Source organism: Maylandia zebra, linkage group LG5 (assembly GCF_041146795.1).
Source record: "Maylandia zebra isolate NMK-2024a linkage group LG5, Mzebra_GT3a, whole genome shotgun sequence".
Taxonomy (NCBI): domain Eukaryota; kingdom Metazoa; phylum Chordata; class Actinopteri; order Cichliformes; family Cichlidae; genus Maylandia; species Maylandia zebra.
In genome coordinates this window covers 8,157,482-8,183,038 of record NC_135171.1, presented here as the reverse complement: position 1 = coordinate 8,183,038, position 25,557 = coordinate 8,157,482, and the positions used below count along the sequence as shown (strand labels likewise).

At 41.0% G+C, this 25,557-nt stretch overlaps 1 protein-coding gene across 2 annotated transcripts; it reads right to left on the bottom strand.

The window, feature by feature from the left end:
• Nucleotides 1-42: 42 nt before the first annotated feature.
• On the bottom strand, nucleotides 43-25,324 carry elk4 (ETS transcription factor ELK4). 2 transcript variants are annotated; one of them, XR_191406.3, is made up of 7 exons: nucleotides 25,116-25,324; nucleotides 12,334-12,548; nucleotides 7,405-8,178; nucleotides 5,208-5,450; nucleotides 3,578-3,697; nucleotides 3,217-3,497; nucleotides 43-1,416 (listed from the first exon to the last, which is right to left on the bottom strand). XR_191406.3 is itself a non-coding variant. In XM_004559891.3 (6 exons), the coding sequence occupies exons 2-6, from the start codon at nucleotides 12,538-12,540 to the stop codon at nucleotides 3,399-3,401; spliced, it is 1,443 nt and encodes a 480-aa protein (XP_004559948.2). In that variant the 5' UTR covers nucleotides 12,541-12,548; nucleotides 25,116-25,324; the 3' UTR covers nucleotides 43-3,398. The 2 variants fall into 2 exon arrangements, 1 of the variants encoding a protein (XP_004559948.2); XM_004559891.3 differs by having other exon boundaries at nucleotides 43-3,497.
• Between the last annotated feature and the right edge of the window lie 233 nt (nucleotides 25,325-25,557).

Below are 25,557 nucleotides of genomic sequence, written 5' to 3'. Positions count from 1 at the left end.
TGTATGCGCGTGTTTGTTTCCTGGCGGACATTAAAGAAGCAGTCAGTTAGAGATCTTTTATTATTGGTCTCACCTAACTCTTTTGATATAAACACTTCCTCGCACATCAATACGCCACTTAAGACAAGCAGCTTGTAAACATTTGAAAAAAGCATCAAACAGTTGGAGAACTGGACAATACAAAGCAAGAAGGGGCTCAATTTGTCCAAAACAAGATTTTACATTTGAAGGAAAAGTCAAGGGGGGAAAAAATAAAATAAAATCAGAATACAAAAACAAATATGTCGACGAATAAAAGGCCAAGAGGAAATTTTAAATGGAGTTGAGGTTGAGGTCACATTCCAGCTATTTCATAGTTTTTTTTCATTAAAGTTACTGCAAAAATATGCAATATAGCTTACCAATTCTATTGGGTATAAAGTCATACAAATAAATATTAAGTGGCAGTGCCTGATTACAAATTATTGTAAATTTATTTGATACACGGTAAAAGATTAAACTCTTGTTTGCCATATAAAATACCAAGTGCATAATTGTTTCCTCCCTTTGGGAAAATAGACATTTCTCAGTAAGCAAACAACATTTCAAAGAGCAACTCTGAGGCATAGAAAAGTGACAGAATCCAATACTACAGGAACCCCGAAGATTTAAGTGCAAACGTTTCATCACAACATCTGCATTTACAATATCAGCACTATTATCAAAACACATAACATAGAAAATGCAGATTTAGATTTATCCCATAAGGCTTTGATTCCCTACAAAACAAAACAAAAATGGCCAACATCGCCACGGGGCCGTCGTTGCCACCTCCTCCTAAATCCACAAGAGGAAACACATGCACAGAGAGAACATTAAATCAGAAAACCCAACATAGGAGACATCTAACTACTTGGCCATTACAAAAATAGAAATTAATCTTAAAATTCTATTTGTGTTACAGGAAAATAAAGAAGATTACACACAAACAAAAGCTTAAACAGGTCTTCTATATATATTCATATACTTTCTGAGTAGAACATTGAGAAGCAGGCTGGAAACAGACATGGCTGCCAACTTTAATACACTGCCTGATTACATTTTACATGCTGTGCATGTTGCTGTCCGTATGTACAGTAAAGCATCCAGAAGGTCACTGCGGCACATTTGAGCTGCAGTGTGCTTGTGCACAAAACATCCCTGGTGAAGTTTTACTCCAAACTTCCGGGGTTTGGTCTAAGATATGGCATAAAAGCGAAGAGGAGAGCTGTGGTATACTGTTCCATCGCTTTACCTCCATCCAGTATCGGGAGAGACGTGGGCGCGGCTGTGGTAAGGCACCATATATCACTCTGATGGACAGTGGGGTCAGTTAGTTGAGCAGAAATGAGCAGTAAGTTCCCCCACTCCCCAACATCCATCCCTGGGGTGCAAAGTCTGGTAAACACACAAAATTCAGTGTGTTTTATCCAAGTATTGTGTAAACATGTCATGTACAATTTGCATGTTTAGCATAGAAAGGTGGGATTTACCACCTTTGGGATTTCAGTCTGTCACTCAGACGTATGGCTTTAAAATCAGTGGCAAAGAAGGTGCAAACCTCTCATGGCTGATCAGCGAATAGAGGGTCCTAAGGGGGAAGGAGCTTTTCTGCAGATGAGCCACAACATGATGGCTGCTCTCATGAAGAGAGAATAATCTGGGGTGTGTTTAAAGGTACTGTGAGCGAACTGCGAACTAGTAAATCTCGGAGAAACAAGCAGATAGCTCTTACAATGGCCAGCGACAACACATATGGAACACCAAGGCTGGCGTGTGGGGTAGTAACCAACAAACCACCTTCAACTGTCTGATATAATCCCCAACACAGCAGGTGTGCACTGTGGCACATGAAGGTTCATTAGCATATGATGAGAGGTGACCATAAATGCTTTGGCTCGTCACTGCATGTTCAGATGACTAACAGCCAGTGCTGGGAACCAACAACAGCACTGACACGCCAAGCAACACGTCAGATATCAGTGAGGCTGTAAAAGATGCTGGGAATGTTTCCTGGGAGAAGAATCCTTCTGGTTTCAGCTCCCACCAAAGATCAACTAATACATCAGCTCAAAGATATTACGTCTTTAAAAACACCAGCTCAGCTGACAGAATAACCCAGTATATATGATGTCTGCCATTTTTACTGCATGTTAAACAAATTGTACAGAGAAGATGGACACAGTCTCCACGACATTGCCAATTGGTTTTGGTTTAAACATTTTGAAGCCTCAGTGTTAGGAAACAAGAGGCTGTAAACATACATTTTAATGCTGTACTGGAGACTTCTCCACATCACCTGTCTTTTGCATAACTACATCAGATAATGATAAACTGGTGTTGGCACAGGTGAGCTTTCATCCATACTGAACTAATGTTATGCATATTAATCACTGAGCTTTAGCGGCTTCTGCTGGAGTGGCAGTAGAGTGGCTGCTATGCTATTTTCTCTCGGCTTTTCTCTTACATGGTTTGTTTGAGACACTTATGGTAAGAGCCGTTAACATGATGCCTGAATTACAAATGAAGGATTTGTCGTTGCTTGGAGAAAGAGTTATGGCTTCGCTTTCTTTCATTCCCACGTGAAAGCTTTACCAACCGGAGGCAGACCAGCTCATGCTGGATTTCAGACCTATTCTACTAGAGACGCACAATTCACTAGAGCTGATACACCGAGGCAAGGTTCATGGTTCAGCTTGGATTATGACCACATGTTACGATAAGACAGAGCAGCTGAGGCTAGCCTTAACATTTAAATTTGTGTTGAGACCTGGCTGAAAGATAGAGGAGCTGCAGGTAAACATGCAGGTTGAAATAAATCCTTTAAACTAGAGGAAAAGTTAAGGACTGAGCACAAAACCAAACAGAATCACTGTGAGCAGGCCCGGTGTCGTGTTTGGCAAGAACACTTTAGCACGAGAAAAGAAGGTCTGAGTCTATAAAAGGAAAGATTCAGCTGCTCCGTGTGTCCAGGTATGAAGACTGCAGCTGCTGAGGGTTCAGTCCACGTGCACATCTGCTTCCATAAAAAAGGGGTTTCAAAAAACAACTTTCTTTCAACTTTTGTGACACAAGGAGCCCCAAAAAAGCCAGACTCTGTTTAAGTGTGTTGATATTATTAAGATAATAGTGAAGATGAAAATAAACGAGCACAGCAAAGCAGTCACACAGCAGGCCTGCCGACACTTCTCCACACACCTGAGCGTAGTGTGAATCCTGTGGCAGAGAACTTCAAAGCACCAGAGTGATGTGAAATAAACACTCAGCTTATCGTCCTGGATGTGGGTGGAGAAGGTGGAGTAGGAGCGGGAGAAGAGTAGGTGTCTGGCTTTCTGGGTCCAAATGTGTTGGTACTGAGGGGAGAAGGAGACGGGCTACTCCTATGTTTTCTGAGGGTCCGGTGAAATGGGGCCAGGTGTGTTGGTCCCGTCCATGCTGTGCACTGGGATCTGGAACTGGGGGGTGACGACTGACGGAAACTGAAAGAGATTATCAAGGGGTGAGTTAGATGCACCGATAGATACAGAAAGACTGACTGAGAGCAGAGAGCGGCACTGACTTGGAACAGGTGGCCTCCCTGGCGTCGCGTGGCTGGGCTGAGTGGAGCGACCGGACTGAGCGTGCTCCAGAAGTGGATGTTGGAGAGAAGCGGGCTTGGAGTCAGCAGAAGCGTTGGAGTCTAAGGAGGACAAAACAAGGCCCACACTTAAACTAGACTGAGATTAATGTGCATAAATGATAAAGATGTTTTTATAGCAGATTTTTTAAAATAAATAAATACACATTGGGTGTCAGTTTGGCTCAGTGAGAGAGCAGCGGCCTGCTGCATGTCTTCCCTCTCCATCTTCACTGTTTCACTATCCAAATATGCAAAAACACAGAGTCATGACTTTCTAGTCATTGTGCTGCACAGAGGTGTCACGTTGCATTTTTGGAGTTTATTTCTAGTCTAACTGTTAGGATCACGATGCTTTTGTTCGACTCCAGTGTTGCCCATTAGCAGCAGCAGCATGTATTTCTCGGAGGAACCCTGAGAATGCAATTACAACGCACTAATAGACCTTATCAAGGTCCGGGAAGTAGGATGCTTAGGATGCTGCAGGATACCCAAGGGGATCATAGAGAATCTGCACATCCACAGCTACTTGAATGAATAAATATGCATGTGATATATGATCTGATATGGCACGGAGAGAGAATCACAAACCAAAGGAACAACTACCACCGAGTTAGTGCCAAAGCACTTTCACTTGGTTTTCTTTTTTGTTTATTGTCTGGCAGTTTTTGCAATCAGAATTGTGATCTGAATCCTTTGTGGTGCCAAACACACTTTGCTTTTGCAAGAACAGCTCTAGAGAATCTCTACAGGCTCGTCTTGCTCACATGACTCTTTTAACATTACTCATTTCTATTTGTGTTATTTCAGTTATTACACTATATGTGGCATATAATGACGATGTCTAAGGCAGGACACACACTGACACATTCAAAGACAATACACAGAATAATAAATACCAAGTGACCAAATTGAGACAAACAAGTCCCAGGCTGTGTGACGTAGGAGACTTTTTCCCCGGTGGCAAAACTTCTTTACCCAACAACACAGACATTATGTTAGACATCAGAAAAAAGAACAATAGTTTCCTGAAAACATAAAGAGACATTCAAACAGAAGCAAACTGCTTTTACATGACACCTTGGAAATTACTCTTTCATTGTTATTAAAAGTGATCGAGACCTCTCACACATTGCTTTAGTTGAAAAGATCCCCATTCAGTCTAAAAATATCTGGATAGGATTTTGATCTAGTTTTATAGAAAGACAGGAAATAACAGGATGGATCACCATGCATTAAAAATAAACTACAGCTAAAACCTCTAATGCCACCAGTGCAGCTCTGACTCCATCACAGGCTGCGAACAGAGAAAACATGAACTCAGTCTGAGCTGGATCTCATGATCAGACCTGGCTGGCCTGCTGGGGGACAAATAGTGAATCAACAACACAATTACATCTAACAGACTGTGACATTTTATACAGCAGCGCACGCAGGCATGTGATCTGTAAATAGCATGACCAGGAAGACTCAAACATCACAACAAAGCAAGGGAGCATCAGTTAATCCTGAAGCACTGCTGCCCCCTGCTGGACATGATCACTACCTGTTTGAGCCGTTTCTGTGAACTCACCTGAAGCATTGCTGGTGTGAGCGAGGCAGTAGGCAGTGAGGGGCTGCAGAGATTCATGGGGGAGAAGTCAGAGGCAGTGACGAGCAGAGCTGGTGGGCTGAGGTGCAGGATTTTGGGGGGCTTGCGTGCCTTTCCTGAGCTCTGGGTGCTGACTGTGGTGCTGCTGCTCACTGAGGAGGAACTGGTTTCAGTGTCCAACATGCTGGTCTCATCTCCAGACAGGACAACGCTGCTCTCCATCTGCTGCTCAAAGACAGGTTCTCTGTTTTTCTCTGACATATTCAAACTACAACACAACCCCGCCAAAGAGAACTAGAACAGGAGTCCATAGTGACTTTAGTGGGCATGCTCATTCCATTTAACTTTATTTATAAAATATCTAGTTTAAATTGGTGTTTATTGTTTTCAATTAGTTCTACTTTTCATTATATGGAGGGGTATTTGTCAGGTGTACCACGTCAAAAAGATATATTCTAACAGACAAGTCAAAGTTTTAGCTGAGTTCTACTTAACTATAATAACCTTGGTAAAGGTGCATCGAGTGTAGCGCTGAGAGGAGATTAAAGTCAGACTTTGACAGGACTGTAAAATTTATGGAGTAATCCAGTCAGTTGTTTTATCACCAGTATTTAAGGCATCACAAAAAAGCAGCTGCAGAATTCTAAAATACACTTTGACGTTCTTTTTATTACTATCAATATAAAAACACACATAATAAACTAAATCAAATATCCTGTATTATTAAAAAAGTTCTACCATTTTTAAAGAAAATGAACTGCTTGAAAACTCAAAATATGTATGATATCCAGTACTGTGTAAAACTCCAGACTTTGTGTGGTTTTCTGTAATCTTGAACAAGAGTTCTCCAGACTTTCTGAAGGCCTGTCAAAGATTTTTCTGCAGACATTGGCTGCCTTTTCCCCAAGTCCTTTTTTTGGTTTTGTTTCTTTAGTCGCTTAACACTGACCTTTGGATCATTCAAACAAAAAAGAAAGGCACATAAATAAACAGTGTTGTATATACATGTAACAGAAAACTTGGCAATCCTATTTCTTTTTGCACTTTTTGCAAGGTGACTCAGAAAGAGCTATTAGCTGCAAACTTGGCATATCAAAAAGAAGGGGCAAAAAAATTACTTATAGCAGATGAACAGTATCTAAAGGTCATGTCCTGGGAAGGAAAGGCTGGCAAAACTGCCAACAGTGAGCATGCAAAGTCTGTTAAACACAGCAGAGGTCGTGTCCCTCTGTAGCATGTACATGGTTTGGTTATGAAAAGTCTGCCATGGACCAGAAAACTGTACTATGCAAAATATACAGGAAACCGGTTCCCACCTCAGACTGAAACCCGGCAAACCTCTACCACCTATGCAAGAATCACGTGAAAGAGTATGGAGACAGTTTATGGATGAGAAGTAAAAAAGAGCCGTCAGGTGCTCAAAATAAACCTTAGACTCAAACGTTAGAACAGGCTTTTCCCCGCAGCACGCCGTGTAATAAATACAAAGAAAACGGCGGCCGTTACAACTATAATAATAATAATGGATTGGATTTATATAGCGCTTTTCAAGGCACCCAAAACTATGTCTAAAAATGTATCGTTTCATGCATCAGTTAAAACACTCGACTCCAGCTACATGACGCGCAGCTGAGAACACTTCACGCAGGTCGAGCTGCCCGAGAGTCACAGAATTTACAGAAAATGTTACATTTCTGTGATTTATAGCGTTGTCGGGACGATATATCGGGATATGAGATTTTGGTCATATCGCACAGCCCTACTATCAGTCAGTGACCCACCCAGAGCCAGCACTGAAGCAGCGTGGGAACATTTTAACAGAAACAGAACAAAATGTAGTCAACATCCAAACAATGGCTTTCAATGTCCTTCAAGAAGTCTGGAGAACTTTTCCTAAAGACTACTTAAAGTACCGCTGACGAATAAAGGTGGTCATACCAAATATGGAGTTTCAAGCTCTTTAAAATTGTACAATCTCATGTGTACTGTATTTCCACGTCTGTTTGCACATGTTTCAATAAATCGTTGCACCTCCAAGAAAAATTTTAATAATTTCAGTTTTAATTATAACTAAAATTGAGGCATGATTCAAGGCTCTTGCACAGTACTGTACTATGATGATGTGTGATTGTTCCACTGAGCAGAGTGACTGTCTCTCTGCGTTTGAATGTATACTTGCCTTCTCCTGTGCCTGAGAATTTGTGGGCTCCGGTGCCTGAGCGTCTGTGGGCTGAGAAGATCCAGACTCAATGTCGCTGTCAATCACCAGCTCCTGGGAAGAGTCTGGCACTAGATTGGGCGAGGGGCTGGTTGAGGTCAGATCTGGGAGGCTGAACGTTGGTTCTGATGGGCGGATGTTATCGAATGAGTAAATGGTCTGTGGTGGCAGGGAGGAGTGTGTGCTGATGTCTTCAGCCCTGCGGGGAGGAGTTTGAAGAGAATCCAAGGGGCTGGGCATGAGGCCGGGCTCTATAGCAACCTGAGGAGGCAGTGCTGGTGCTGGTTTTTGAGGGGTGTTTCCGAACTTGATGACCGAGGGCAAAGCAGTGGGTTGCTGCGTTTGAGGCAGCGTCTCCTGGCCCTGTGAAGCGGCAGTGACAGCCCTCTTCTCAGCCATCTTCTCTGCTGGATTCTCTATTTTGATGGACTTGAAGAGCTGCCGCCCATTTTGCAGCGAGTTGAGCGTGAAGGACGTGTACATGCCAGAGTGAATGTAGTCATTGCGGTTCGACTGCTTGGTGCTGGAGGCCAGAGATGCTGCGCTAACTCCCACCCTGGCTCTGTCGCCAGACTCGGCCTCCTGCACAATGTCGTCTGCCCTCTTCGATAGTGGAGTGGTACCCCCTGCGCCCGCATCCACGCCCTCTGCTCGAGCGACGTCTCCTTTGAGGATGTCAGGATAGGACACGAAGCGATAGACAAACTTCTGACCGTTCACCTTCTTTATGATGTTCTACAAAACAGAAACACAGCGTGATAATTATGCACGCACACAGCTAGTGCAGTGTGAGACTGTGGTAGTATGTTTCTAAGAAAAAATATAGAGTCAAACCACAGAAAGGCTTTGTGCGTGGGACAGATCCGTCTTTCCTGTCTGTACGAATCTACTAACCACGAATGCTGCAGCCAAACATACCAGACCAGCCCTGCCCTGCACGCCCACAGGGTCAGCCTGAGACTCAGCCAAACCGCGAGCAGAGTGGGAGACAGACAGCTCTCTCCTTCTCTTCAACATGTCACAGAGCAGTAGGTTTGAAAGGCCCCTCCCCACACTCAAAAATGCATTTGACTCTTATTGTAGACAACCAAGTGTGGTACTTAAAGAGGAAGTGGGAATGATTCGGTGACATTACTACTGCTTTGAAGCCAATCATGGTGCCACATGTGTCACAGATTACTACTGAAAACTGTTTTTCTATACGTCTGTATATACTCTGGAATGGTTGCTCTTTGATGCAGCTGCCTGGAAGAAACGACCTCCGAGTCTCCAGCTGCTGCTTCAAAACACACAACAGCTGCACACCTGATTTCACACACATCAGAATGTGATCAAACTTACAGTACACGTTTTGGAATGTGAGTCTTTATGTAGTTAACATTCTGCCTCCCGGACAACATGCCGGGGAGCATTTTTAAATATTCAAATTTAAAATTCCCTTCTGCTTCATCTGACCTCAGGGGCTTTTTGAAATTCGAGAAATAGGACAAGAATAGAACAAGTGATTCATCATAGATTAACTGTGCTAATGTCATATACTCCAGCATTATCTTATTTTGAAAACAATCATCAGTATCTAGAAAACAAGGCCAGGAGACTGTGCTGCACATTTAGTGGGAAAACTATTGCTGATCTCTACTAGAGAAATCAGAGATGATCTGAACCTGTATGGCCCTCAGCCCAAGGTGCCATCTCTGAAGCTGAATGACACTACCATGAGTAAACTGCAGGTCCTCTAAAGGTCACTTGAACCTGGCTGCAAAAGCAAAGTGATCACCACAGACTCCCAGTTTAAAAGCCTTAACTTGACATCGTGAAAAAGCATATTTACATCCCAGTTTAAAAATGGTTTTCCAACTAATGGCTATTTTACTCCTTCACAACAAATGCATGGTAGCTGAGGGGTTTTTGTTTTTACTTCTCCTGTTTGGATTTTACTGAGGTTTACAGTAAGGAGCATGTCAGCTTGGATTGACAGATGCGGTTATGGTTAGGCCTTAGCTCTGCTAATTGGAGTCAAAGAACTCGATCGCTTGACCACATTTGAGGGTTTGAGTATGTTAATGGCCTAATTTGATAAATAACATCCCGCTGGGAGACAAAACCCATTCAATAAGTCTGTGCTTCAATTTCAGTGAAATTCAGTCATTTTATTAGTCGGTTACTTACCGCTGTAGTTCTCTGCATTGTACAGTTTATAAATATGGTCAGCTTTGGCTCCAAAGTGCACGTTTCAAAATGAGGAGTCCAAAAACCATAGAGGGTATATAAATCTTTTCAGACTAAGGAAAAAAAATTGAGAAATTGTCACAACTGTGTGCTTTTGGCTCTTTACCCTCTGCCTCCGTTACCTTTGAAAGCTAAGTCTGTTTCACTAGTCACTCTTTGTGTTACTTAAGTGGTGTTACCAGTAGAGCTGGGCGATATAAGATTTTTTCATATCACGATATGTTTTTTTCATTTCAGGCGATAACGATATCTATCACGATATAAGCCAAATAACTATATTTGTAAGATTTAAATGTGCCGTTGCTCACAAGTAAAATGTGAAATAATCAGCAGCTTGTTTTTATTTAAATATTTATTTCCCATAATAAGTTCAACAGGGTAGATGTACTTAAGGAACATGAGACTTTTTCAGATAAATAAAGGCAAATATTGCAAACTACACAAAAGGCAGCCGCTAAAGCGTTTAAATTTTAAAATAGAACAAACGAAACAGACTAAATTGTCAATTCCACTTAGAAACAAAATATTAATTCTAAAAATAAATCTTAGTTTGTTTTACAGAAGAACAGACAAAACTGACTAACTTTTGTCAATATCAAATAAACTGAGAACTAAAAGGAAATTCTCAATCTCTCCTTGTTGTATAGCTTAGCTTTTCAAACAGTTTTAACAGTTACTTTAGTCTGACAAAAGCCGAATGACGAATTAGCGCTTCCAGTCAGAGACTGAGGCTACGTCCACACGTACACGGGTGTTTTTGAAAACGGAGATTTTCCGTTTTCGTTTTAAAAATAATCCCGTCCACACATAAAGGCAGAAATGAAGGAAAACGCTGCTATGAACATGCCAAAGCAGCAGGTGGCGCTAGATTCCTAACCGTGCAGAAATGTTGGCCAATCAGAAGTCTAGAAGCCTCGGTGGGAAAAAGTAAACAAAGCTGGGGCATAGAAGCAGAACCGAGTCGTATGTGTGGACGGACAGTAACTGTGTGTATATGTAAGCATTTAAACACTGCAGAGAGTACAATTAACAGTATTGTAGAAATTCATTTCACCGAAACAATAACGTGGCGCACAGTGTGACGTCAAAAAATGCGCACACCTTTGACGCTGCATTTTCTCCGTTTTTCTAGTCCACACGTAAATGCAAAAACTGAGTTTTCAAAAATCTTCGTTTTCAGTGACCAAAAACGCCGTTTACGTGTGGACAAAAGGTGCAAACGCATAGAAAAATCTGCGTTTTCAAAAATACCCGGGTACGTGTGGACGTAGCGCATGCACCAGTTCATTGTATTTCCAGACTTGCTTTCGGCACAATTTACAGTGCACGCTACTCTGTTTTTTGTCAGACTTGAAATAGCCGAAATACCTTCACACTACGGAACTTCTATGGCTCTTCCGTTCGACAATCTCTCCGGCATTGGAACCATCATCTGTTTTCTCTTCGGTCACGCTCGCTTGATTTTTCTAGTCGGCACACTCATTTCCTCCATTACCCGGGCGGTACGGTGGCTGGCTGCTTCCCAAACAAATACACATGTGCGACTTGGCACTTGTGCTGTACGTAACAAGTCACGTGACGTGACGCTGCGGCTGTGATTGGTTCAGCTCTGCGCTACGTAATTTGGATTGGCTGTTCTTTTTTTTTTTTTTTTTAAGAGGACAAGAGCGGCGAGGTCTATCGCGATAGTTTAATTTTTCTATCGAGAAAAAGTTATATCGCGATACATATCGTTATCGTTCTATCGCCCAGCTCTAGTTACCAGTAACAGACCAGTCTCAGATTCAGATTATTACAGTTGCAATCACTGCAACTTTCTTGGCTGATTCTGATTTGTTGTAACTGCATCCCGCCGATACAGATCTTCTTTTTATACCCGATTTTCTTTCTAAAACCTATAATAAAATAAAAAACAACTTTTCTTCAATAAAAAGTTTTATTTTCACAATAACAGAAATGATTCAACTTTACAGTTTTCACAAGTTCTCACTTAAACAACTGAAAATAAACTGCTCTCCTGCTGTAAGAGGTACAAACTCTGAAAACAAGTGACCTGACATATTTTAGCTTACAACACAGAAGCAGGTGCAACAGTTTCGTACAGCAAAACAAATGGCAGTAACTCGTATCACGTTGCAGTATGTTTATAAACTCCTTCGATAAAGAGACTTTTACGCTACTCTCTTTTTCACCTGTCTCTATAATTCTCCTCATAACCACTTTGATCCTTTGCCTGTACTTAGCCTGCTAGCTTGTGACTGGCTATGAGTAGCTTTAGCCCTTTTGCCTCTGCTAGCTTCTTTAAAATAGCCATGTTCAGCTGGGTGAGGGGGATTTTTAAAACACCCAAATAATAATAAAACAAAACAAAACAAAAGAACAACTTTTCAAGGCAGTTAAGGCTCACAGCAGCTGGTAGCCCACCAACCACACAGTACCCACCCTATCAGCCACAGGAAAAAACATATCCTGACATCATCTGGCCTACATGAACACCAGCCTGCAATTGGTTGAATGTTTAAGAATACTGAAGAACAATGAATGGTTTATGTTCAGTCTTAATGAACTGAAAGTGTAATAACTGTTACTTGAAGAACAAAAAAACCCTGAGCTTTCAGCTGCGATGTATCTCACCTGATAGAAGACTATAGACGTGCTTACCTTGTCATAGTAGTATCTGAGTGCCCTGCTCAGTTTGTCATAGTTCATATTGGGCTTGTTCTTGCGGGCTCCCCACAGCCGGGCCACCTCCTCAGCCTGCAGCAGTTTGAACTCCCCTTCGTCATTGGTCCAGCAGATGAGCTGCTCATTGTTGGAATCCAACAGAAGCTGAAGCAGGAACTGCCACAGGGTGACGGAGTTGTCCATGTCTGTCACTGAAAAAAAAAAACAAGGCAGGGACAAAAAAATAAATAAAAAAATGATGCTTTGGGTCAGTATTAAATCAAATACTGAGATCCCACAGACATGTGGCCCCAATTTATATTATATTACATCTTATAACTAAAGATTTACAGCTTTTACAGGACCAGGTGGAATATCTGCTACAAGCACTGTTCACCTGTGTGGTTCTGCCATTGTATTACTGTAGGGTCTACCTTACAATATAAAGCACCTTGAGGCGACTGTAGTTGTGATTTGGCGCTGTATAACTAAAATTGAACTGAATTGCTAGATAATAATGCAGCCACACACTCTGCTGAATAAACGGAAGACTTGTTTCTTTACCAGCTGGACTGAGTCAAAAATCTTCGATGGAAATTTCTAATACGCAGAGAACACAGTCACTTTGGTTCGTCTTCATATCTTGGTGAGCAGGAGCATTCTGAACGACTGCGGTTGTTTACGACCATGACACACTCATACTAAATGGAAAATCACTTGCTGAAGGGGCCCAAGATATGCACAGGTGTGTCATCTGCAGAGGTGTTTATGTATATATTGTATATGAGTTAATAGACCTCTCTGCATTGAATCATATCTGTTATTAACCTCTGTCTCTCTTCCACAGCATGTCTTTTGTCCTGTCTTCCTTCTCTCACCCCAGGACTCTTTAAAAGAACTTTTATGGGTTTGTTTTTTTATAAAGATGATCAAACTTCATGCCTTTCACTGTTTCTCTGTGTGTGATTTAAAAAAAAGTGTCTGATATGTTGTTGCACTGCACCGTGTTGTGAATTGAATTGACAGCAGCTAAGCTTCGATCACTGACCAGAGAGGAAGAACTTGGTGCAGACCAGCGTTTGTTATTTTTAATGTACCATGCCTTTAATGTAGTGTTCAACATTGCGGGACTATGAAGCACTTGTGACATCCACAAGCAGCAACCCCCGACTGGGTAGCAGGCAGCTATTTCTACCCTGCTGCTAATGGCCCACGCTTTGCTAGACAGGGCTGTTTCCAAATTTTACAAAAGGCAATTACGACAAGCAAAACAATTTTCCGTATTATAAACTACAATAGAAACGGTCACTAACACAAATACTGGATTTACATTAAACAATTTAATAAAAAAAAATAAATAAATAAAAAAAAAAAAAACCTAAAAGGATCTAAAATTAAAAAAAAAAAAAAAGGATCCCACACACAATTCCATTCTTGGTCTTTCCCAGAAACTTGAGACTGTTTTCCATTCTCTGGGGATACAGTCGCCTGAACACCCTCAAAAAGTACAAAGAATAAAAACAGGTGAGTCCTAAGTATAATAAGTATAAGTGATAAGTGACTGCCTCCACTTCACACTAAAATTAGCACCCTTATTCATAACAGATTCAACACACATTTACCCACACAGTAATCAATTACATTTGATTTCATGTGGCTAAAATTGTCTCTTTATCTAACAGACTCATTCTGCCATACACCAAACAGCTGCTCGAGTGCCTGGAAGGCAAAGACAGAATCACACACACAAATCATGTAAATGTATAATAAGTAACAAGTTCTTCCAGGCGCATTTACACTTTGAAACTAAATACCAGTTATTCTGAACCAAAAATAACACACCTCGTTATCACAGGCACAACAGTAGTTACACTATAACAGAACAGTATGTCAAAGGTCACATTTAATTGGCACTGCTTTAAAGTGATGGATCCAAGTCAAAGGTGACTCGTTTTTGTTAGAAGTTAGAAGGCTGTTTTCTTGCCTCCTCTGCTCACATTTCTAGTGGGAGTGATTAAGACACGAGGGGAGGAGCTGAGGATGAGAATCATTGATGTGCAATTCTGGATAACTGTGACAGAACTCGGACAAAGATTGCTATAAGAATATTTACAGCTTGGTTAATTAATGCACATCTTTTCAAATGCTAGAAGATGCAATCACTACTCAAGAGTATGTTGATAGAGGGCCGACAAAACCAAAATAAATGGTCACTAGGGATGGGTATCGTTTAGGTTTTATCCGATACCGGTGCCAAATCGGTACTTTTGAAACGGTGCCGGTGCTCAAACGGTGCTCAAACCGGTGCTTAAAGAATGGAGAACACAAAATTGGTCCAAAAACCTCTCATGTTCAGCTGTTTTTTTTGTAAAAAGATAACAATGTTAGCCTTTTCTGCAGCTATGGGGCATATATGGTATCACTCTTGGCTGGAAGCAGTGCTTAAACAATGGAAAAAACACAAACTTTGTCCAAAAACCTCTCATGTTCAGCCGTTTCCCTCTTTTTCTTTGGTCATTTTAGCCTTTTTGGCCAGGGTGAAGGGAGTATCTGCCATCAAACAAGAAGACAGCCGCATGTAGCTATGATGTTTGCTAGTTCACCTTACATGCATTAATGTAATAACGTGGTTAGCCTACTCAACGTAAATTAGCTACTCACGCAGAGAAGAACGGCTGCTGCTGCCATCATCATCCTCATCATTTCTGCTACACTGGCAGGGCTAGGGGCCAGGACTCTCCTCTTCGTGTTTTTGGGGGATGTTGCATAACAGGCAACCCACCCGCAGTAGATGTGCTCGGTGTGAGGTCTTGCAGCAAGCTATCAAATACGGCGCATTTCTGGGCTTTTAAAAAAAACGCTACGCGTCGCCAGGTGTTTCATCGGATTCGAGGTGTTACCTCCTTTGACAGTATCACAGTATCAGCTTAAAGCACTTGTTGCAGGCTGCTGAGTTTGCATATTTTGCTGTGAAGTACAGCCAGACTTTTAACCGCTTCGCCTTGGGCATTTTTAATCTGTAGCTCTGCTCTAACAGAACGTACGTACCTGGCCCCGCCTACTATCCTCGGAAACGTAAAATGATTGGCTAGAAGTGTATCACAGCTCAGGAAAAAAAAGCACCGTAATAAAGCACCGAAATGTGCGCTGCTTTTCGGTCTGGTTACTACCGTTTATGTCAGAACCGGTGCCATCATGGCACCGGACACCGGTACCCATCCCTAATGGTCACTGTTGGCTAGTTGAGCTAAGACTTGGAGCAAGTGGATTTTTTCTTAAAATGAAACAGAAGGAATGAGAAAAGATCTGGCACCCTTTCATTTTTGACCATTTTGACCAGTGTCCATTTATGAGGCAACAGTGATAGTTCTCTTCTTGTCTCATTTTCTTCTTACTGTCGTTATTTTTCATTGATTCCCTGTTTTGTTTTTTAATTGTGTATCTTTTTTTAAAGCTAAAAGACAAAGATGTTTGAGCATTTAAACAGCCAGAACAACTCAAGCTGCCAACTCATGCACTAAATTATATGTAGGAAAACATTCCACCTTAACAGTTGCCAGCTGCCTTGGAACAACAGTGAATTTGATCATTATTTTGTTACCAGAACATACATGGACTGTCTGATAAAGACGGTGAGTCAGAGGCCCTGGCACAGTCAAATGACTTTAAGAACTGTCTACTCAGTTACATCTAAGTGTTATATGTAGAACTGCCATCATAGGAACGGTGGTTACATCACTTCACAAATCAGCCACAAATAACTGCACTCCGGTTTTTAAGTAGACAGCAATTTTAAAGAAGGGTAAAGTCTGAGGTGGTCACCATCAGAAGTGTGCATCCCCCAAATAACACAATAACTGTAGCAATGACAGTGGTAGCAGCATTAATACGACTGCCACCCGTAAAAGTGTAACCATGCAGCCTTAACGATTTGACTCTGTCCAATCCTTACCGGCTGTGTGATGAAGCGATCAGTTTCACTATAGCCTCATACCGTGGCGTACAGTACTGTTCAAAAGCCTCAAGCCAGCTCTCATTTCTTTAGATTTGGCCTCCAAAAAGCCAGTAATCTTGAGCAATAGTTCTCCAGGATTTCTGAATGTCTTTCAAATTTTTACTTCACTCACTTGTTTTCAGTCCAGTCCTTCTACCTGACCATTTTCAGAGGAATGGGTTAGGATTTATTATTATGACTTATGAATCATTCAAGTACAAAAGGCACCTAACTCAAAGGATGAACCAGCGTAAGAGAATTTAGCAAAGAACCAATATATAATTCTATCTTCAGACACACAGAATTTGCCATCACTGACAAACACAAAATAGTACTGTTGCACCAATTAGTAAAAGTGTTATTAGCCAAAAACTGATAACTTATATGATCTTTTGGTGTGCAGCGTGTCCTTTTTAAGACATGCTTAAGGAAGATAAACGGGGAGAAAAGAATGAAGTATGCCAAATGACACAGGGACTGGACTGAAAAGCAGCTGGACCTTTGAAGTGATGGATTCAAATCTTAGGTTTAAATCATCACCAAATACCCAGAGGTCATGAGACAGGTACAACAGTGTGTGTTTCCAGGCATCTGTACAACATGGTGGAGCCTCTGTCATGGTTTGGAACTGCATTTGGGGATCTTGTCAAAGATGAAGGAATAATGAACACAGAAAAGAGCAATCTGATTTTGTCATACCAAATATTGACTTTCAAGCTCAGTAGAATTGCACAAACTCCATTTTTGCCACATTTACATATTAGATATATGCAGGCCTGCTGAGGCCCATGTGTTTCTGACTGTCTTTGAGTCATGGTGGGAAAAAACACCAAGTGAATATGCTTATTATGCTAATTTAGCAGAAAAGAGTCCTGTTATTTGCAGATAAATCGCGGTTTCAACAACACTGCAAACAACTGAGTAACAATCAAAAGGCTGACTTTTGATAACACTTTGGTTTCCTGTATTGTTTTGTAATTTTCAGATCATGTCCTCGGTGTGATTTTCTTTCATACTTGTGATTGACTTTACTGATATGACAGTGCGCTCTGATTCCAGCCCACAAACACAGGCGGCACACCCACACAGGTGTCCTCACTATAACTAATTAGGACTATGTAGGAGTGTACAGAATGTTGTTGACTGCCATCTCTCTCCACATTGCAGCTCACATATTTGTAAGCACCAACTTTTATTTTCTTTTTGTTCCATGCTTTGTGATCTTGAAATCAAGAGCACAGGCAACTGGTACATCTTACTTCAAACCAGCCAAGACAGCCTAACTATAGTTCTTCCTGCTTGTTACCTCAGCTGGGTGCATCTCTCAAGGGTCACCTAATTATATGGTTTCAAAAAGAAAAATGAGAACTTCCTTTTCTCAGCAGGGAAAAGGCTTCTATGGAATTAGAAAAAAAATCAGCTGAGTTCATGTTGTGAGTGACACTGCTGCAAGTCCTATAGTGAAGACAGGAGAGGAACAAATGTATACTGAGTGAGCGGATACTACACATAACCCTAAAAGTACACAAGAGTATAGCTGCCCTTTGTCTCCGGTGTTCCTTATCCTGCCAACTCTCTGGACTCGTGCAGTTTTTGGACATAAAAAAAAAAAAGAGTGGACAATCTCTTTCTATTTGGCTGGGGGCAGGTGACCGTTTCATTATAACAACATCCTACTTTTCATGTAACCTTTTTTCAACCTGTTTAGAATTATGAAAACAATAACCTGGAATCTCTGGTCCTTTCTCACACTTTAATGCTATGACAACAATTTTCGTGCAGTTGCTGTGCTGTGGAAAGCAACAGTCTAAAGCTAAATGCTTTCAATTTTTTCACTGCATATTAAGAGCAAAAGACCGTGCAAGTGTAGAGTAAATGTAGCTAAACAAATCTGAAATGGAGGGCGGAAAATGTATGTGATAAGCAAGCAAGCTGCTCTACAACTTGTATCTAATTGTAGCAAGATTCGTTAACAACAGAGCTGCACAACTAAGACCATCAGGCACATTAAATGTGGCCCTCCTGCTCCAAAACGTAGCCAATCTCCATAGACACCCATGTTAGAATGCACGGTTTTACAGCACATTTGCAGCCTGGGTCAGGCTAATCGCAGCATTTATCAAAGATAGGGCAATAGAATGATGAGCTTCCTTGTAACATGTTCAGTATATTTTGGTTTTCTGGTATTAGTTTACTGTTAAAAGAAAGGTTCAACAGTAATTTGCGATTGTCTGGTGACAAGCAAGGGGAATGGACAACTGTTTCCAATAGAATAAAAAAATAGAATTATTAAATGCCTGCAGCCTTATCAATTATTTTAATCACCACTGGAATGCGTGCGACAGTTTCTCATTCCAAAACAATGACATCAAATTTAAGGCAGTGGAGCAACAAGCAAAAGCGCCTAATAGGGCTGGGCGATATGACCCAAAATTCATATCTCGATATTTTTTAGCTGGATGGCGATATAAGCTATATATCTCGATATATTTTTTTTAAAGCCATAAAGTAAGAACAAAAAGAGAGTTCTTAGTCAAAGCTGTGTCCCAGATGTCACACAGGCACTTTTATTAACATAGAGCAGATGTACATAAAATTTACTCAAAAATAAATTATGAGCATTTATTAAATAATCATGCTCCATAAATAAAAGAAAACAATGTTGTTTTTGTGCATAACAAAAAGCTCACAATTGTGCAGTCAAAATGTAAACTAAAAGACGCTGAGCACAATAACAAAGACAGATTTCACAGCTGCTCTGTTCCCAACTTGTACTGCGTGACTGACAGCCTGGAGTTTGAAATCCGCTTCGCAACCACGTCTCTTAACAGGTGCCATTTATGGTCCTTATACACAGTAGGGTAATATTACGTTGAAGCACAGTACGTATCACTCCGCGAGGCTCAGCCGTAATGCTCCGACAATCCATCAAGCGGTGCAGCTCCGTAGCTTACCAAAGTCGTACTAAAACATTTTTGACAGATTGCTGAGCGCCGTGTTCCACATAAAATCGGTTTGCGGCCATCAAGCACAACCAGAATTCATATATAAGGCGCGCTGTCAACTTTTGAGAAAATGAAAGGATTTTAGTCCGTGCAGCACCTCTGGGCTGCATGGCGTTAGCGTGGTTAGCTCGTTAACGTGGTTAGCTAGCTAACACGTTGACGCCGTCCAGCCCCACGCACGGGGCGATGCGCAGTAACTCGTTAACGGAGATTTGCCGTGTCCATCTTGTCTCTTCCTGCAGGTGAAGCGATGGGGGAGGAAGGGGAGTTGTGTTCAGTGAAGGAGAGGTGAGGCCGAGTAACGTTGCGTAAAGACGAAAGTGGACGAAAGAGAGGCAAACTTGCGGCTCCACAAGTATAATTATAACGTAACATAGACTATATCGATATAAAAGATATTGTCACATCTTATATCTCGTATAAAAATATATCGATATTTTTTAAAAACTCGATATATCGCCCAGCTCTAGCGCCTAACCCTAACAGGATCTTTTGCTTGTTGGTTTCCAACAGTAAGCTGGTATTAATCATGTAGTACTAATTATGGGTGGGCAATATACTGAATATACTTCATGCATATTTGCAAGTTTTTCCACGTACAATGGTTAAAATGGCTTTATTGTAATCATCACGTATAAATTGGAAATATTAAGCTGTCTGCAGTGTATCAGCTTTGGGGTTTTTTCTACCACATGCTGTGAATGCATCATTAATTCCCCCTCCGAACCAGGACATTTTCTACCTAGCACACTACGCTGAGCATGCGTGCTTATATACTACCAGATAGGGAAAAATATGGAGACTTCGGGAGTTTCAGACATGCGAGGGAATACTCGCTGTCGTTCGGATTTCATACGGAGTATGCCAAACAAAATGCAATCATTTGCAAAGCTTTCCATAAAACTATTGCTGCAAAAGGTAGCAGTACCACGAATTTATTCCACCAGCTGAAAGGTCATCCACTGCAAAATGAAGACTGTTTTAAACTCGGCATGTCAACGTCTCCCTACACGCCAAAGAAAATGTTAAATAAATCAGCTGTGATACTTGTGACTGTTCTTGGTCAGGTGTTTTTATAGTCACTCACTGTATAGATCTGTAATTTGAGGTCATCACATTTTTTATTTTACAATTTTTATATAAGCAAAAAGAACACCTTTTTAATTTCAATTGTTTTATTTTGTCTCCTGAATTCTACGGCACTATGTAGTTAAAAACAACATTAGTATACGGTGTATCATGATATAGCCAAAACATGTTGTGATTAGATTTTCCTCATATCGCCCAGCCCTAGTACTAATGGTATCAGTCTACAGCTCTATGCTGACTGTATGCCAGCGTTAATTTAATTATTTCATTCACAGAACACAATTGCTTTACTTTTCACAATTTACTCACCCTTCTTTGAAAATTAAGTCAATGCTAACCAGCTAGCTATGCACTGGTTGGTTAGGTTGCTATTGTGGTGGTCATCAACGTCTTTCAGTTGTCTTGAGTTCTTGAGTTTTCTCAAGACTGAATGCAATGCATGCGCTCTGTGAATGCAATGAATCAAATGCACAAACAGCACATAAATACAACATCTTTGTCTCCATCCATACTGGCTGTATTTTCCAAAAGGCACTGGATCGACTAGCTAAGCTGCAATGTTTTGGTTTTGACTGGGTTCCATTTTTGTACAGTTCATTGTCCAAATACTGTGCCACACACACTCTCCTACTGGCTTTAATGGTAGTATATCATAGAATTCCCAGCATTTTGAGTCAAGCCCCATCATTCAGCACCAGCACAGGTCCATATATGTGAGGAACTGAGAACCCTGTGCTTAACTTATTTCCAACAGCAATGCTGCCAAAACAACATTATAAATGTGAGTAAAGTTTCTTCTTAGCTGATACACTGATGGTACATAGCTGACACTTTTTCCGAACTCTATAAAGGCCAGTTTCGAGCCAGGGAAAACCCTGCTACCGAGAACTTGTGATGAGAGACTAGAGAGACTTAATCATTGTTGAATAGGAATAATTTTTAATACTTTGCTTAGAAGGTTTGTGTTTTGTTGACTAATATATCAATGCACACTGATATAAATGGAAGAAGGGCTGTTCTTTAAAAAATTTTTTAAAACAACAAAAAAAACTTATCTATTGACCATTTTCCCTCATTAGGACTAGGGCTGCCACAATTAGTAGACTAGTCACGATTACGTCGACTTTCAAGATCGTCGATGACTAATTTAATAGGCGACGAGTTGTTTAAAGCCTTTTAAGATCTTGAAAGACGCAGGAATAAGCAGTAGGATTTAAGAGTGCAATAACTGACTGAAACAGAAGATGGCAGCACGGAATGTACAAGGAGTCCAGCTGCCGTTAAACCCCAAAGAAGAAGAAGCAGTGCCTGGTATTGTAGCTGTATCCACATTTCGGTGGCCGCATTTGTAGGCCAATTACATTACAGCGACACGGCGAAGCCTGTCCAAATTTGAAGACTCCCCCAAACACGGCCGAAAAATGAGTCCTTCATTTCCCCAGATGTGAAGGATGGGTCGGGTGTATCCTTCGTGGCCCAACCTATCCCAGGTTTCATAGTGCGGCCCAGCCAATTCCTGTTTCCAACAATGGCGGCAGCTACTTAGTTTTAATTAGAGCTGGGCGATAGAACGATAACGATATGTATCGCGATATAACTTTTACTCGATAGAGAAATTAAGCTATCGCGATAGACCTCGCCGCTCTTGTCCTCTTTAAAAAAAAAAAAAAAAAGAAAAGGTCAGCCGATCCAAATTCAGTAGCGCAGAGCCGAACCAATCACAGCCGCAGCGTCACGTCGCGTGACTTGTTACGTACAGCACAAGTGCCAAGCCGCACGTGTGTTTGTTTGGAAAGCAGCCAGCGGGTAATGGAGCCAGCGCGTAATGGAGGAAATGAGTGTGCCGACTAGAAAAATCAACCGAGCGTGACCGAAGAGAAAACAGATGATGGTTCCAATGCCGGAGAGATTGTCGAACGGAAGAGCCATAGAAGTTCCGTAGTGTGAAGGTATTTCGGCTATTTCAAGTCTGACAAAAAACAGAGTAGCGTGCACTGTAAATTGTGCCGAAAGCAAGTCTGGAAATACAATAAACTGGTGCATGCGTCACACTGTGCGCCACGTTATTGTTTCGGTGAAATGAATTTCTGTCCCTCCACACATACGACTCGGTTCTGCTTCTATGCCCCAGCTTTGTTTACTTTTTCCCACCGAGGCTTCTAGACTTCTGATTGGCCAACATTTCTGCACGGTTAGGAATCTAGCGCCACCTGCTGCTTTGGCATGTTCATAGCAGCGTTTTCTTTCATTTCTCCCTTTATGTGTGGACGGGATTATTTTTTAAAACGAAAACGGAAAATCTCCGTTTTCAAAGATACCCGTGTACGTGTGGACGTAGCCTCAGTCTCTGACTGGAAGCGCTAATTCGTCATTCGGCTTTTGTCAGACTAAAGTAACTGTTAAAACTGTTTGAAAAGCTAAGCTATACAACAAGGAGAGATTGAGAATTTCCTTTTAGTTCTCAGTTTATTTGATATTGACAAAAGTTAGTCAGTTTTGTCTGTTCTTCTGTAAAACAAACTAAGATTTATTTTTAGAATTAATACTTTATTTCTAAGTGGAATTGACAATTTAGTCTGTTTCATTTGTTCTATTTTGAAACTTAAACGCTTTAGCGGCTGCCTTTTGTGTAGTTTGCAATATTTGCCTTTATTTATCTGAAAAAGTCTCATGTTCCTTAAGTACATCTACCCTGTTGAACTTATTATGGGAAATAAATATTTAAATAAAAACAAGCTGCTGATTATTTCACATTTTACTTGTGAGCAACGGCACATTTAAATCTTACAAATATAGTTATTTGGCTTATATCGTGATAGATATCGTTATCGCCTGAAATAAAAAAAACATATCGTGATATGAAAAAATCTCATATCGCCCAGCTCTAGTTTTAATATTACTCTTATTATTCTTTCTGGGTCACAAAATAAACTTTTAGCATATTTTCAGGCGAGAATGTAGCTGTGTAAACTTCAAATATCTGCTTGGTTTATCAAGACATCACATATTTGCAAAAGTGCTCCGACGTTTTTGGAGACGTCTGTTACCCACCAGCTCAATAGCTCGTTTTTCAGTTCAAGGCTCACTAGAGCGGCCAGAACATCGCGGACTTTTGCTACTCATATATATATAAGTCACTTAGATAACTTAAAAATGTTGTTGTTTGGCTTTTTTCAGTATTTTATTTGTTCCTCGGAAAATCGGTTTGGCTGAGATTAAAGTTATAGTTTTTACACAGCTGAATAAATGTCAAAAAGAACTGATTAAACAGAAGTGTGAGATGGTCGAGAATTTACTCCAGTGTCCTGTTATATTTTAGATAGCAAGGAGCTGAGTTTATTAAACTCCACTGAGACAATCTGCAAATTTCATCAAAAGTTTAATAAACTATCATCTTGTCTTTACTTTTAGTTAGGACATACCTTAAACACATCAAGCTGTAAGCTAATGATAGTTATATAAGAGCAGACACATGCTGGTGCAATAAGCCGTACGTTTTACATGATCTGATTAGTCGACTAATCGCAAAAAATAATCGGTGACTAGTCAACAATCAAAATAATCGTTTGTGGCAGCCCTAATTAGGACATTAGTACATAGAATCGAATGTGTGTATGTGAGAAAGATTTTTTTATGCATTTATCAAATGAAAGTAATAAAAGCATTGATAAAAGCCACCCAACATCACCCCCGTCTATATTTTGGAGTGCTGTGTTCAGATGAGAGATATATATATATATATATATATATATATATATATATATATATATATGCGCATGATAGCTTTATTTAAAAAGTCTAATGGATCATGCTTGGAGCCCAGTCTCAGTAATCTACAAGTGATGTAGTTTTGGAAAAGGTCGTGGCTGCCTTATTTTGTAAGAAGCTCGTTTTTTCCTCATGCTTACTCTTCAGTTTTAATAACATCTCCTATTGCAGGTTTTATGTACCTGTAAGTCACAGCTCCACTCCTCTTGCGCACAACAACTTATTACTGAGGTGATCGCTGCTGCTGCTGTGTGTTGCTGGCTTTTTCATCTGCGATTCTTGTTATTTTGTCCAAGTAACAGGTTCAATATGACTTATGCTCTCGTCAGTATCTGTCAACATGTGTGCATATAAGCTTCTTATGGGCCAGGGAATAATAAATCTGTCCTGACTCATCGAAACCTGCTGGGATGGAGACACCCAAACCCACACACTCACACAATCTGTCCCAAACTGTCGTGTTAAACCGGTGATATCAGGGCAAAAATAGGACAGTGTCAAAACTGGTGCCAGGGAAGAAGATTACCACTGAATGTTATGCAACTCCTGACATTAGCTGCAAATGTTATCTATGCAGATAACGTCAGCTAGGTCAAATCAGTCAAATGAGGTGTGTTATTCGTGTGGTGCGAACGCTAGGACCAGAGTTGCTGGTTTTCTCCCCTGTCACAGCAAAGCACCCACACAGTTCAAAATAAAAGACCACTTGTTGATAGGTAACGTTTGCTAGTTTCGTCACCGTCAACACAGGCTGGACGTCTTTTCCCCCTCGAGACTTGCAAGTCTCGAGCTATAGCTTCGAAGCTACGTTTAGCGCGAGCGCAAACATCCGCGTACACCAACAAATCAAAGCAGTCTGTTATTTTGCTAACTCTAAGTTAGCACTTAGCTAACCTGGCGTTAGCTTTGCCTGCTAACATTACCTCGCTCGCGGAGCCCGCTGAATTTCCGAGTCGTCGAGCCGCATCGAAATATTCCCCAAACATTTCCGGAGGGCTTTCTATGCGACCATAGCTCAGGAAACAAGTTTCAAACAGAACGTCAAGCAAATGCCTGAACATCAAACACATTAAACTGTATTTGGCTCCCACTGACGAGATATCCTCTGAACAGGAAATAATGTCGCGTTCAACGTTCCTCGTACACTTCCAGTTCAGTGAATTATCCGCCTTCAACTGCTTCAGTGTGCTGGCGGCACTAGATTTTTTTTTTATTGGTAAAACCTGAACATCAAACGCATTCGAGTTACGAAACTAGTGTAAGAATAGTCGCTTTTCTTGCTGGATATGCGTTTAATGTTAGCAGTGTTATTATTAAATCGGCTTAAAAGTTATACCGTGCAATCTTCAGTGTTTGCACCTGCTT